This window comes from Rhinichthys klamathensis, unplaced genomic scaffold (assembly GCF_029890125.1).
Source record: "Rhinichthys klamathensis goyatoka isolate OS25496 unplaced genomic scaffold, OSU_Roscu_1.1 h1tg000414l_1, whole genome shotgun sequence".
Classification (NCBI taxonomy): Eukaryota; Metazoa; Chordata; class Actinopteri; order Cypriniformes; family Leuciscidae; genus Rhinichthys; species Rhinichthys klamathensis.
Window position 1 is genome coordinate 792,483 of NW_026606914.1, and position 14,202 is coordinate 806,684.

General features: G+C 40.5%; 1 protein-coding gene across 1 annotated transcript; it reads right to left on the minus strand.

The window, feature by feature from the left end:
• Positions 1–466: 466 nt before the first annotated feature.
• polr1d (RNA polymerase I and III subunit D) lies at positions 467–13,531 on the minus strand. The gene is made up of 5 exons (XM_056235203.1): positions 13,466–13,531; positions 12,282–12,379; positions 12,029–12,105; positions 10,601–10,683; positions 467–562 (listed from the first exon to the last, which is right to left on the minus strand). The coding sequence occupies exons 1-5, from the start codon at positions 13,499–13,501 to the stop codon at positions 518–520; spliced, it is 339 nt and encodes a 112-aa protein (XP_056091178.1). The 5' UTR covers positions 13,502–13,531; the 3' UTR covers positions 467–517.
• Between the last annotated feature and the right edge of the window lie 671 nt (positions 13,532–14,202).

Below are 14,202 nucleotides of genomic sequence, written 5' to 3' on the forward strand. Positions count from 1 at the left end.
ATGGCAGAATTGAAATTTTTTGGTGAACTAACCCTTTAAGTCCAAATGTAGCTTGAGAATGTTGTTAAGTGCAAAAGCTCTCCCTCTCTCTCGGAGAGTAGGAATGAAGACTTGCGAAAGACATTACATACATACTGTCTTTATTGTTCAGGAATGCTCTATCAAAATGTATCATCTGATGCTGCTGATAAATATTAATCCAAGATATTGTATGTGTTTTTTATATTTGAAAATGCATTACTTGCATGATTTTAAAACACATTCTAAAACAAATACATTTTACATCTATTTTCATAAGTATAATTTTTTTTATTGGATATATACTCTATTGCTATACAACTTGAAACTTTTAGTACACTGGCACAAACTAATCTTCATGTACTCAAAAAAACGAAAAAAAATAATCAGGATAAATCATATCAATATACAAATTCAAACATACAAATGCTTTACTCCTGCCGAAAGCTTCTACATTCTTCAGCAGATCAATGTCCGGCACTGTACAAAGTGTTGATCTTCATGCCATCGATTCGTCTTTATCCTTGAATGCTTTCATCCGTGCCTGTTTAAATCAGGATCAGAGAGAAACACAACATTGTTTGAATCTTGTAATGACAAATTGTATTTACAAATGACTTGTCTGAGAACAGGCCCATCACCAAGGGGGGAATTGGGGGGCAGACGATTTAATAAATAATTTATCTATTTAAATAGCGCATCTCCTTAGACTTTCACTGGAGTTGGTTCACCCTTCGCCTATAATCAGAAAATTCATATTTAACGCATTATTACACAAAACGGAACTTGAAACATAATTATAAATGACTAATCACTTGGAGACCCGCCACCTTCCACTATTTTAATGGGGAGTAGGCTTCACTTAAGTTTTTGTTACACATCAGTATGCTACAGATACATATTTTATTGCTATTTGGTATGTATTGTACAGGGCTTAGGCCAGGGAAGTCACTGCTGTTCCTACAGGACCACTGGGAAAATGTTCCCTGAACATGGAAGGAAGGGACGCTGCGGAAGCCACATCCTGCCCGAAGAGAGGTAACATGTGGAAAATACACATGAACTGAGCGGATGACCGGGCAGTACAACATATGGAATGTCACTGGAGTGGCTCGAGCCTATGAAAGGGTGGAGACTCAAACGGACAGTGAGGGAAGACACGGGCTTGTATGCACTGGTGCTCGCCGCGGGGAGCCGTACTGTGGAAGAATACATATATGGGATCGCCATAGGGAACACAGCATATGGACCCAGCCTAACACGTTCCACCAGTGCATACGAGTGATAGGCCTGGCTGCGGATGCACGTATCCAGTCCATAGGAGGGGAATGGCGCAGCAAGCCGACACAACGAACCGGGCTTACAGTGAAACTGGCTTCATTTGAAGGGAGCCCTCGGGAAGCAGCGGTTCGACACATAGGCTAGTTTTCTAGCGAACATGGTGGGTGTCGCCCAGCCCCCAACTCTATTAAACGTCTTTTGAGTGAATTCCAGGCACAAGTCGTTGACCGAAAGCGAGCAAGTCCTTACCCTCTAGTAGAGACCATGCGTGCAGGAGAACTGTTTTAAAACAGAATTTTTAACTCACTGCCTGCAGTGGCGGTCTCTGCAGTGCAGCACCAGAGATAGGCCCAAGAGGATAAAGAGGGGCGCAGGGATTTCCCTTGCTCCCTCAGGAACCTGACGATCAGGACGTGCAACCCATGCATCTGCATCATGATGTGCGTCAAGAAAACAGAGGCGACATCATTTTAAGGGTGGAGGAACAGCCTACTCCAACCCATCTTGTAGGAAAGAGAGCACTGAAATGACCGAACGCTCTCAGGATCTCCTCACGGACAGAAGAATCACTCAAAACGAATAGGTTCCACTTCTAATTAGCGAAGCACAACTTCCTCTTTTTTAGGGGGTGCTTGGGAACTGCCACATATTCCTGTGATGGCAACCTGAACCTCCACGTCCATTTTTTTCAACGTGGGTGCCGTCATGCCCCGTCCATGAAATGTATTCAGGGGAAGTCAGGAAGGCTGTCGAGGGAAACTAGGTCTGGTTGGGCCAATAAGGGGCAACTATCAAGACCTGCTCCATTACTGACCTAGCACAGTAGGTGCAAGCGGCATGCGCTTACAAAACAGGAGCTCTGCTCAACACTAAATGTGAAAATCACTGAGCTTCAGTAGCATTTCTGCTCAACACACAATGAATCACATAGCCGCTTTCTTAGAAGGCTCACTGGTGAACGCATTTCTGAGGAGCCCTAGGGTCAGCTGAGAGCCAGCTGAGTCCGGAGAGGCAAACAGATGTAACTGTGTGGCCCCGAATTGGTCCCTACCCAGCTGGACAGCCAGGGGATGGAGTCTCCACTCTCCCTGGCCATAGCTGTCGTGAGGCTCGGCGGCGGCACGATTGAGCAGGCCGGAAGAAATAGTGGAATGAAGCGACCTCAGAAGCTTCTGACTCCAAGGAGGAGGTGACGGGCGAGTTGTGACATGTGAGGGAAGCTTAGCGCAACGGTCGCGATGTTGTCTTTTTAAAGCGAGATGAACTGCCAACTTGAGGTAATGAATACCAATGCAGTCGGAGGTCGCCCAAGCCTCCGTTAAAGCACCCTTTGTACATGCCCCTCAGTCAGTGTTAGTGGACCTTGTTCTAGGAGCAGTTTGGCCCGGAGAAACAAAGGGTCTGAACACGGGCTGAGGGTTTGGCGGCAGGTCGGGGTGATCTTTTTGTCACACAGGGCGTGCCGCTCTACCTCGGTCACCTCGGGACTCGATCATAAAGCTAGTGCTGAAGCGGTCTTCACATGGAGGAAGCCATAGCGGCTGCGCCTACCATATGCCCCAGGAGCCTCTGAAGGTTCTTTTCAGCCCTTTCTCACTTCTAGCACCAGCCGAACACACTATTCTTGAAGAGACATGTTGGACCGAGTCCTTCTCCTGAACTGAAAAAGAGATACTTAGCCCGTGGGCGAGATTACTCTCTCCCAGTTGACCTGAAGACCCAACTGGCTATGGAGCACTCGAAGGGTAGGACTTGTACGGATACTTCGCACTTTCGAACGCAAGAACACAGAATGGTCTGTGGAGCGGAAGGATAGAGATCTGAAGTACTGTCCTTCAGGTCGAACCCTGCCAGCTGGCGAACAAGAGGGAGCTGAGGGGTGCAAGGCTTTGCAGGGTCACACACCGCCAACTAGCCCTCTTGGGGCCCAGGAAGGGAGAAATATTTTTTTCTTTGAAAATGTGGGTGCCGGTGGCTCTGCTTTTTTAGGAACCAACGGCGGAACAACACACACACAAAACAAAAACTTAAGGGAGTGGCCGGGGACCATCTCCAAGAGCAATCCTCTATCCCTGGGTGGCCTGCCTTAGGTTTAACGCTTTCGCTGTCGCTTGCCACCTGGCTTGGCAGCGCCTGAAGCGGGCGGGGCATCCCTTCTGCGGCCGGCTGCACGCTGAGACCTGGGTGGAGGCTGCTGCGATGGTCCAGCAGGAGCAGAAGAGGCTGCCCTCGGCGACGAGCAGGCGGAGGATCTGCCACCGACGGACGGGTAGAGGCAGCAGCAGGTCGTCGGGGCAGGATGTGCCGGATGGCCTCCGTCTGGCTTCTGGCCGGCCGAGAACTGCTGGGCAAAGTTCTCAACCGTGTTGCCGAATAGCCCAACATTGGGAAATGGGAGAGTCCAGGAACCGAACCTTGTCCGCTTCTCTCATATCTGCCCGGTTGAGCCAGAGATGGCGGCACAGAGGGGGACAGAGCCCTACCGCACCCAGAAACGCACGGATGGAATGGCATCTTAAAAAAGATGCAAACTCACCCGTGTTTCTCTTTCAGAAATGGGACCCGTCACCAGTGCCGGAGCACAGAGGGAATGACCACGGCAACACTGAATTCAGCGAACTGAAAACAGTGAAGCACTCCATTTTCCGCCCTCAACCAGCCGTCAACACAAACACAGAAATTTGCTTGCTGTTAAAACAGCAGTTGAGAACTCAAAGCTGGCGACCACCGCTGCACTGCACAATAGAAACCACCAGCACTGGGAGAGTCTTCCAAAAGAACACCGACACACTCGCTCGTTGAAAAAACAGCACTCTTCGGAGACAAAGACGATCGGCTCCAAAGCGAAAGACAACTAGTGCGTGCATTCACTTCCGTATTTATACCCGTGCCGCGGGGGCGGAGTGTGTGATGCAAGTCACGCACGCCAATTCCATTGGCTCGTTTTAATAGTACTCAAAGATGACAGGCTCTCTAAGCCTGATCCCAATCAGTCGACACGTCGACTACGTCGAACGTGAGCAACTGAAAGGGAACTGGCCCTCAACTGAGCCTGGTTTCTCCCAAGTTTTTTTTTCTCTATAAGTTTTTTTTTCTCCATTTTGCCACTGATGGAGATTAGGTTCCTTGCCACTATCGCCTTTGGCTTGCTTAGTTGGGGACATTTAATATTCTACAATAATATTGATCTGGCTGCACTGACACCATTATAGGAGAACTGAACTGAGCTGGACGATGACATCACTGTTTCTCCAGAGCAGCTATATATATTTTTTTTTAATTAACTAAATTAATAACTTTTTTTGCAACAGAAATTATTTACTCAATTTATTATTATTTAATTATTATTATTATTTAATTATTTAATTATTATTATTTAATTATTTACTATTATTTACTAATTATTTACCAGCTTAAGTAAGCTGGACTATGACACTATTTTGTTCTAGATCTGCTGTACAGCAGAAACAAACTTTGTTGCACTATTTTCCTGTTATCACTGTAAAGCTGCTTTGAAACAATATGTATTGTAAAAAGCGCTATATGAATAGAGGTGACTTGACTATTGTTTGCATCATTGTGCTGTTAGAGGAATTGAAAAGTTTTTTTTCCTCATCTTTACAAAGTATATAGGCATAATGCAAAAGGCTTTGGTGTAGTTTGTAGGATGGACTATCTCTGTTTTTTGGTGTTAATATAGAACTTGGTCTATTTCAGTAATAATACAGGAATTTATTGTTTTGGTGGTTTGGTGATTGTTTTCTCAGATCATAAAAATGTTCCTTCATGAAATACATGTCATACTGTCGCTCGTGTTGTCGGAAATCGCCCACTCTCCATTGAAATTAATGAGATTGGGCCGCTTTTGTCACTGCTAGTGTGAATACACCTTTACGCCAAAAGAGTAACTCCTGACGCGATGTAGGAGTATCATAAGCTTTGACGCGTCTCGCAGTTCAAACAAATAGGGCTATACAAACGCATTTGCTTTGCTTCAGAAGGCCTTTATTAACCCCCCGGAGCCGTGCGGATTACGTTTATGATGGATAGATGGAATTTTTGGGGCTTCAAAATCTCATCCTCCATTCAAAGCTTGAAAGAGCCAGGACATTATTTAATACATCTCCGATTGTATTCGTCTGAAAGAAAAGAAATGTCATATACACATAGGCTTGAGGGAGAGTAAATAATGGGGTAATTTTCATGTTTGGGTGAACCATCCTAACAACTATCCTAATAAAATCACTTCAATCATTCTAAAATTATTAACTTTGTCCAAATAGAGCTATTTAAGTCATCTGGTGCAGCTCTATTCATATTGTCTCCTAGCCTGGGTTTCCCCATGCTGCCTTTGCGCAGTGCGATTTTATTCACGCTGCTAGGCAGCCTGGATTCCATGGACCAGATTTTCGCCTCAGCGAGGGGACCAATCAGTGGCGGTTCTACATTGAATTACACCCCGGGGAGCACTTTCATTTTTTTATAGAAAATTGTACTTTGCATGTAATATACTGTAAAAGTACATAATTATAGTTGATTTTAGTTGATCATAACTAGAGATGAAATGGCATGAACATTTAATTTCATGATTATAGTGGCCAAAATGATCACAGAATCCTGTTCAAAAAGTACTACTACACAATTAAACCAATTCAACAAGTTTTATGTCGAAAACTAGCAATTAACAAATAAAATTAGCATCAATATGCACTTTTTGTTTACATAAACATTAAAATAATAACATTAAAAATGATGGCCAGATTTCAAAAGAGTGTCTTGCACCATCTACTAACGGTACAAGTTCAAATAAAGTTGACAAAAAAGGTTTTATAAAGAGATAAACCGCACATATTTCAGCATTTAAATATTTTTTTTTATAAAAAGAATGAGTCAAAAAAGATAAATTACTGACATTTATAATGCACATTAGCTTATCTTTTAGTAAAATTCGGTCCGATGTTCCCGTGGCGTCTGTTGTTGCTATGCAACCATGCACTGCACTCTACACAACGACAAAGAAGTTTTAGTAGCTAATGGATTTCCACCACCGAAAAACGCTTGCTGTAGCTCTGCTACAAGATTAATTTACGGAGAAGAGAAAAACTCCCGTAGTGTTTGGGTGCGCCCCCATCCTTCATGTTGACTGAGCTTTCAATATTGTTACGGAAAGGGTGAAGCTGATTAGTTTGCTGCAAACAGGTCATGATGTGACAAGAACATTCTAGAAAGTAGAGACTTTCTGCGCTTGGAAAAAATGAGCGCGCCTACATTTGAACGAACTTGAAAAGACGCGATATGTAAACGGTCCCTTGGCGAGCTACCTCCAATTAAGCCACGAGCTGGACGTGTTGGAGACCCAGGTGATAGATAATAGAAAACTGCTTCACGGTGCAGAGGATTTTTTTTAATTGAATTTTTTACTGCTCGTGCCGCCCCCCATGTGTCATGAAAAAATGCCGCCCCGGGCGGCTGCCCGGTTCGCCCGTGCCCAAAACCGCTACTGGGACCAATCACAGAACGAGCAGGGAGCAGCAAGATGATGATGACGTCTATGCGACACACCGAAGCAGTTTGTTTATACCTATGGATCAAACATGGCAGCAGACGCGAAGTTACCTTTCGATGCAGCCTTAGATATTGTTCTAAGTAGTTTAGAATGCAAGTTTATTTTGAAAAAAGAGCAGCTTTTGGCGTTAAACCATTTCATAACGATTGGCTATGAGCTACGTACAGGCGCATTTGATAGACATTCGAAGCACCCAATAAACGGCTCTGGGCATTCGTAAACCACGCCTCAAATACGAGAAAATGAACATGTGGTTCCCAGACCACGTCTCAATGAGACCTGGTCTGACGTTAGCCAGGCTAATTGTCTCCATGATATCTGTAGTCCCATTGGCCAGTCTTAAAGCAGACATTTTGACATGTCTTTGATTGTTAAAAAAGCCAATGTTTCAATAAGCAAGAAGACAAATCAGTACTTACATGCTCTGTATGTGCACTTCAGGGGTGTGTGCACAGAAAAAGTCTGTCAGAGCATGAGAACCGAATCGAGTTCTCTTTCAAGTCGTATTGTGCTTGAACTGTGGAAAATCACTTTTAAACACCCAAGGCTTCAAAATGGTAACATTTTGAGCAATCGTAATGTATTCACCTTATTTTTAACGGAAATACGGACGCAGCCAGTTGACGATTTTTTGTGCGAGACTTCGGGTCAGGCACTTCCGGTCACTGTCTATCTAACTCACTTTTCACCGTAGCGGTTAAACAAACAAGTCTCCGTAACAACTAAATCATCGTTATGGCTTAGAGGAAGACCGGGATTGTTTGTGCAGTTAGAGGTTGTCATAATAACTGGTACAAAAGAAAGATTTACTTGGAGCAGGACGGAGTGCTTTAATCATCGATCGCGTATGAGAGCTGAATGTGGATGCGAGGCGCTCAACGACCTTCACCCCCCGCCGAAGAATGAGGAATCCCTTCGCCTGTGGTTAAAGCTTTAAATTTGAAGAAACCACCGAAGCGACCGTATGTTTGTTCTTTTCATTTCGTGGATACAAGACCTACAGAAGACCACCTGATACCAGAAAAGTGGCTGGGCTACGAAGTCCCAATAAATACAAAAAGGAGACGTGTCCAGAGGTTAGCAGACACAGGTAATGTTAACTCTTGTTAGTTCCCAGTTTGTGTTCCGCTTGACAGTTAATATATGCTCTCACATAAAGCCAACTGTCTTTTAAGTTTGTTCTCTCAGTATATTTATCCCTTGTGCATCAATTTAAAAAAGTTACATAGAGGACAAAAATGTCCGTGTCAAAAAACTGTCATAAAAATTAAGCTTGGGAGCACAGATATCATTTTAAAGAAGACCCGTGGCAGATTATTGCTGTTGAGGTAAAAAAAATAATAAGTAAATTTGGTTATATGGGTTTAAGTTTATGAAAATTATTTATGAGCATTAATTTATATAAAATATATATTTTATGAAACAAGTTGAACTCTAAAACAGCTAGAAAATCAAGGCCATATATCTCAAAAAATGAGCTTTCGGTAAGATTTTGTTTGTGCGCAGTAACAGATTTTCCCCATTGGGTGCCATCAAAGCTCCACTGGTGCACACAGTGATTGGATTTGTTATTTGTATCTCTCTCAATATTACAAACACACACACATTTTTTTTTATAACACACATACTAACCACACTCTGAAATCCATACCAACACACCCACACAAATATCATTGCATAATTTATCCAATTGGCTCTATAATATATAATATATACACACACAATGAAACATGTTGAACCTGTGCCAAATGTTATGCAGTTAGCATTAACACAGGCAAAGTGATTAAAAAAAAACTGAAAAGAACAAAAATGTCCATAAGGATGCACAAGGGTTAATGATATATTTGTTTATTTTTCATCCCATGCTAGCCCAGGGCATTTGTAAAATTTGGAAGCAGTAGGCCTTTGCAATATGATTATTTGAATGAGCACTAATACAGGTGTTGCTCTATTAGTCTACAAGTAGTCTAGGTATGTTTTATGTTGTTTGCTAAACTGGGCTTATGTGCTCTTATGTTTGGCAGATGACAGCCACTGTGATGAGGAGGCTGACCAGAGCGATCCACAGTCAGAGTCACCAATGCATAAAGATGCTGACACTCAGTGGGAGGTTCAGGCAATGATGGATCACACCTACATATTAGGAGAAAAGATTGCCCATTACCCCTTGCCCATGCCATCCTGAAGAATGACACTAGCTGTGTGTTGTACACAGGCCTTTCTCTCAGTGCCTTTTTTGATCATGTTAAATATCTGGAACAGTTCTATAAAGCAAACTTTAAGATGCACGTAATGGATCAAATATTGATGACCATGATGAAACTCAAGTTTACATGTCAAAAAGATCCTGATTTCCACTGTAGCTTAATATTTGTAAATAATTAGGCCTACTTGACAGCCTGCAGTGCCTTGATTGTACTATCATTTGCACATATGATTTGTCTTTAACATTTTATTTTTTAAGTATCTCTATTCTGCACTGCTGATTAGTTATTTTACAGTAAACTGTAAACCAATGGAATTATAATGCACAAGAATGTGTTTTGATCTCAGGTTTTAACTAAATAGTGTTTGGCACCTTGATGTTTTCAGTTTTGTAATGACTTTTCAAGTATTGTATAATATCAACTTATTTTTAGATTATTTAAATGTTTACAGATACAAAAACATTATATTTAACTTGTGTCCAATTAAAATGTGTATTTGTAAAATTTTCTATCTGTTTTAATTTGAATTGCAAATATAATTTGTTGTATTTAGTCATATTTTGATCGAGTGATGTTGTCCGAACCACATGTAAATAACAAAAAAAAAAATGCAGGAGGCATTTTTATAAATGTCTTAAGCCTTGTATTTTTTAAATAAGTTTTTATTAATAAATGCATTGAACCAGATTATTTGTAGTGCACTGACAATAGTTTTATATAATTAGTTTACTAATTAAATTAATAAAAAGACAAAAAGACCTTGCGATATGTTTGGTAATTGTACCTGAATGAATTTAAAATTAATTTGCTATATTTCAGATCAATTTGTTTTCCTTAATTTTAATTAACCCTAACTTTATTCTCACAGACTGGTTTGAAATGAGGTTGGATAAATAATGTTTTGGTTTTAAAACTGTGTATGTGTTTGTGTGTGTTTGGTTGGGTGACAGTTAGGTTACAGTTTGACAAGAGTTTAGAGTGTGACAAAAGCACAATGTTGTGTTGTATTGCGAGTGTACACAAATATAAGTAAACACTTTGCAGTTTGAATGATGAACAAAATGACGGAGTTTTATGTTTCCACTGTTCGATCGCGCCCGCGCCTCTCTCTCACACACACACACACACACACTCCACCAGCATTGCAATCTTGACATCGCAGCCTTTTCATTATGCTGAATTCACACCAAACGCGAATAGAGCGAAATTTATCGCTATTTAGAGTTTTATTTATTTTTATATTATCAGTGTAAATTCGTGCACGACGGGCGCCTGCCATTTCGATTGTTCAGCGATTTTTGGAAATGTTCCCACGACATAGTTCACCAATTTAGTTCAGCCAAAGCTGGTTCAGCTAACGTTAGTTAGACCAGGGAAGTGAAAAAACGGAAGTGCCGCACAAAAACCGGAATTTGGACCCATATTTACTTCCGCGTTCGAAAATAAGGCGAATACCATTGTCAAATTTCTGTATATCACCCACCAGCCACCACTAAAGGGAAATAATACTTTCCATGTTCAGTCTTACCTCAAAAGTTTGCAAGACATGTTTGCACACTTCAGTCAGGTTGTTCAGCCCATTGCGCAGGGGTTCAGATGCTGCAGTTCCTTCTGCAACATTGATCAGAGAGCTAATGAACACTCTTATGTTTATTCATAACACTACATGTATGCTGCGTAAAAATATGGGTCAGTTTTCACATTATCCTGAACAAAAACAGCAGACAGGCTGAATGAAATCGTAAATTTATCCTCTGCCAGTAGAGACTTGTTTATGAAACAGCAGAAATATAGTTGTTACCTTGGTAACCCCTGAACACAAAGCTGTGCTTATAAACAGCACTTTAATTAAACATATGTAGGTAATAATATGAAAAGAAAATGTCATCGAACCTTTTCTGAAGACAGTCATTTCCCCTCAGATATACATTCATATAACTGAAAGCGTGAGCCTGCAGAACTGTTTACTTTCAAACGTGCAGCGCACATTTAATAAAATCATTGCCTGTTTTGAAGTTAATAATTAATCACATTCAGCCATATTGCGATTCCTGTTTTCCCATTCCCAAATTTAAGACCTCTTGAAATAATAATTAAGACATACTATTTAAGAATTTATGCCTTTAAATTTGATAAAACTGAATTAAGACTTAAGGCGGGGACCATGTTGATAAAGTAAAGCAATTTCAAAAAGTGTTGAAATTGATTTGTTAATTCAAATACAAACAATGCAAGAAACACGTTTACAAACATTACATGTATGCATCTGGAACATTTCTAAAAAGCACACTTTGACAAGCGGTTTCAAAGACACACAACAAACTCCAAACAAACTTCATTTTGGCCTGATTTGGTTCTAAATGACGTCACCCAGTTCGTTCTTCAATTTTGCTTAAAGTATATTGCGGTATATTCAGGCTCTCAGTGCAGCGCTATTCTGATTTTTTTCTCGTATGTTACTAGATATGTTACTAGAGATGTAACAGTTTGACCTTCAATTATTGCACCACGTCTTCATGCTTTTGCATGAAGATACATCATAGATACTAGGCTATAATGCTGCACTAAATGTAACCATGATTTTTATTTTCAGTGACTATGAATGTTAAATGTTATCAAACTTGGTACTGGTGTCGCCTAAAGTACAGCTACGGCTAAAGTTCCTTTGAACACGGAGTCCAAAATTTTAGCACGGTAAAAAAAATAATAATACGACCTCACGTTGTGTCAATCACGTTGCACTGCCACAACTTTCGTCCGTCATAAACAAATTCGGACCAGGTTCGATTTTCTGCGTTCTTCGCATCCGTAGCAAGCATTTTGAGAGGCGTTTTGACAATTCAGAGCCACCGAATGACAAATAGGAAAAATCACATAGGAAAATTTCAGACTCAGTGTGCAAGGACCTTAACTGTCAGAGATGACATGCTGAGGTGAATAAAGGAGTTCCCCTCACCTCGCGTCTGTATCCGGAAGTTGATTTTGCTTTCTGATGGGTGTGTGATGCTGTATCCGCAGAATTCCACGTCCTGACTGAGGAAACAAAGTCACACATGAATCAAACTAAACACTGCCAAGACAGACAGATACAGAAATACAATTCTTAATTTCCAGCCAAAATGTTCAACTTGTTTCGACAAAGTTCTCACTGATGTCCCAAAGGCAACCGATGTTGGTGGCTAAACCAAAGAAAAAACAGATTATCTTACCTCTTCATGATCATGTATCGGAGCGAGTTGCCCAGTGTGTGATCCTCTTCATGGAGCACAAACGTCACACAACCTTCATCAGCTCCATCTGTCCGGACCTATTCGAGAGTAGAAGACTGTTGATATATATCGACACACACAGCTCTGGAGACTTCCAGACAGAAGTGTGATGCCTAATATCACAAACACACTTTTTAAAAGACATTTATTTTTAGGCTTGAATGATGATGTATATAACATTTCTGTATTTGCTATGGAGTGGGTAAATGTTCAGTTTTGTTTTCATAAGGCCAACCATGAGTAAATGAGGCTTTGTTTTCTGGTTGTGATGGTTTCAGCAGCAACATGAGGTTTAACACTCTTCATACTGAAGTTTATGATGTAAATGGTGAAGGAGACTTTTGGATGCAAATCAGATGACATTAGACATTTCTCTCTACAGAATAATTGAACTAGAGCTGCAACTAATGATTATTTTGATCATTAATAATTTCTTTATTAATTGATCAATTGGATAAAACTGTTGCCTTTAGTGTGCTCTTTGGGGGTTATATAGCATTTATATATATATTCTCTTTAAAGCTACCTGAAATGTTTCTCCACTTTGATAAATCAATATAAAATAAATATTTACAAGATACTATTAATGTATATCTGCTTTTATATTTTTGACAAGCGGGCCCTGAGAAGTGATCATATATATATATATATATATATATATATATATATATATATATATATATATGTGTGTGTGTGTGTGTGTGTGTGTGTGTGTGTGTGTGTGTGTGTGTGTGTGTGTGTGTGTGTGTGTGTGCTGGACCAGCTTCCAGAGGAGATCAGATGTGCTGGAAGTGGAACAGCTTCCAGAGGAGATCATATATATATATATATATATATATATATATAGAGAGAGAGAGAGAGAGAGAGAGATATAGAGATATAGATATATAGTATTAATATTATATATTAGGAGGCAATAATATATAATAGTACTACGTACTAAACTAAAGTGGAGAAACATTTCAAATATCTTCACAGACAGAACACCACTCACACTGCTTAGTGATACATATTACAGTCTAGCAGTTCACGAATACATCAAGACACAACATTCACGATCGTCAAATTTGACCAAAAGCTGCACTAAAACCAAAAAATGAATACGTGAATGAAGTTTTACTTACCATCTCCAGCGCGTGTTTCTGCCCGTGCTCAGCCATGCTGCATTTGTCGTACCGAGACGCGCATGTGCAGTGTTCTGGTTGCTCACATATAGAAATATATACTTAGGGTCTGCATTTGACTGCACCAAACGTCGGCGCGCGCGCCATCTTGGAACGGTCAAAATGTCGTCACTCACAATAAGAATCAATGATGCCAAAACATTACGCAGCTTCTGGTTGTGAAAGCTCCGAGATTTAAATCTGCAGTTGGGTACTATCGTAAGAAATGGGATAACCTTTCACAGGTGAGAATGTGTTGGTTTGTGTTTTATATGTATTAACTTAATATTACAATTTTTATACTATGGTAACGGTAGCTGACGCTTTCGTCATGTTGTATTGTGTTAGTTTACCTAAATCATCTGCTGAAGTATATTGCAGAAATAGATATTCATTCATGCCAATAGTATCCAGCGGACCGTTTTTTGAAACGGCCACTAATGAGGGATCTATGTTTATATCTATGATTGCTCAAGGTGTTCGGCAGCGCCAAAACAAAATCAATCAAATAACCCGATTTGTGACAAAGACTGATTGTGAGCTTGCAGTATGAATTGAATGTGGAAAATAAAAATCTACAAGTAGAAAACAATGATAAGAAACGTCTTCTGTTGTAATAGTTTTAAGTAAATAGGCCTAACATTTTTTATGTCAGTGTAATGTTGTATATGTTTACTTTTAGTGGGGTTTTGTTTTGC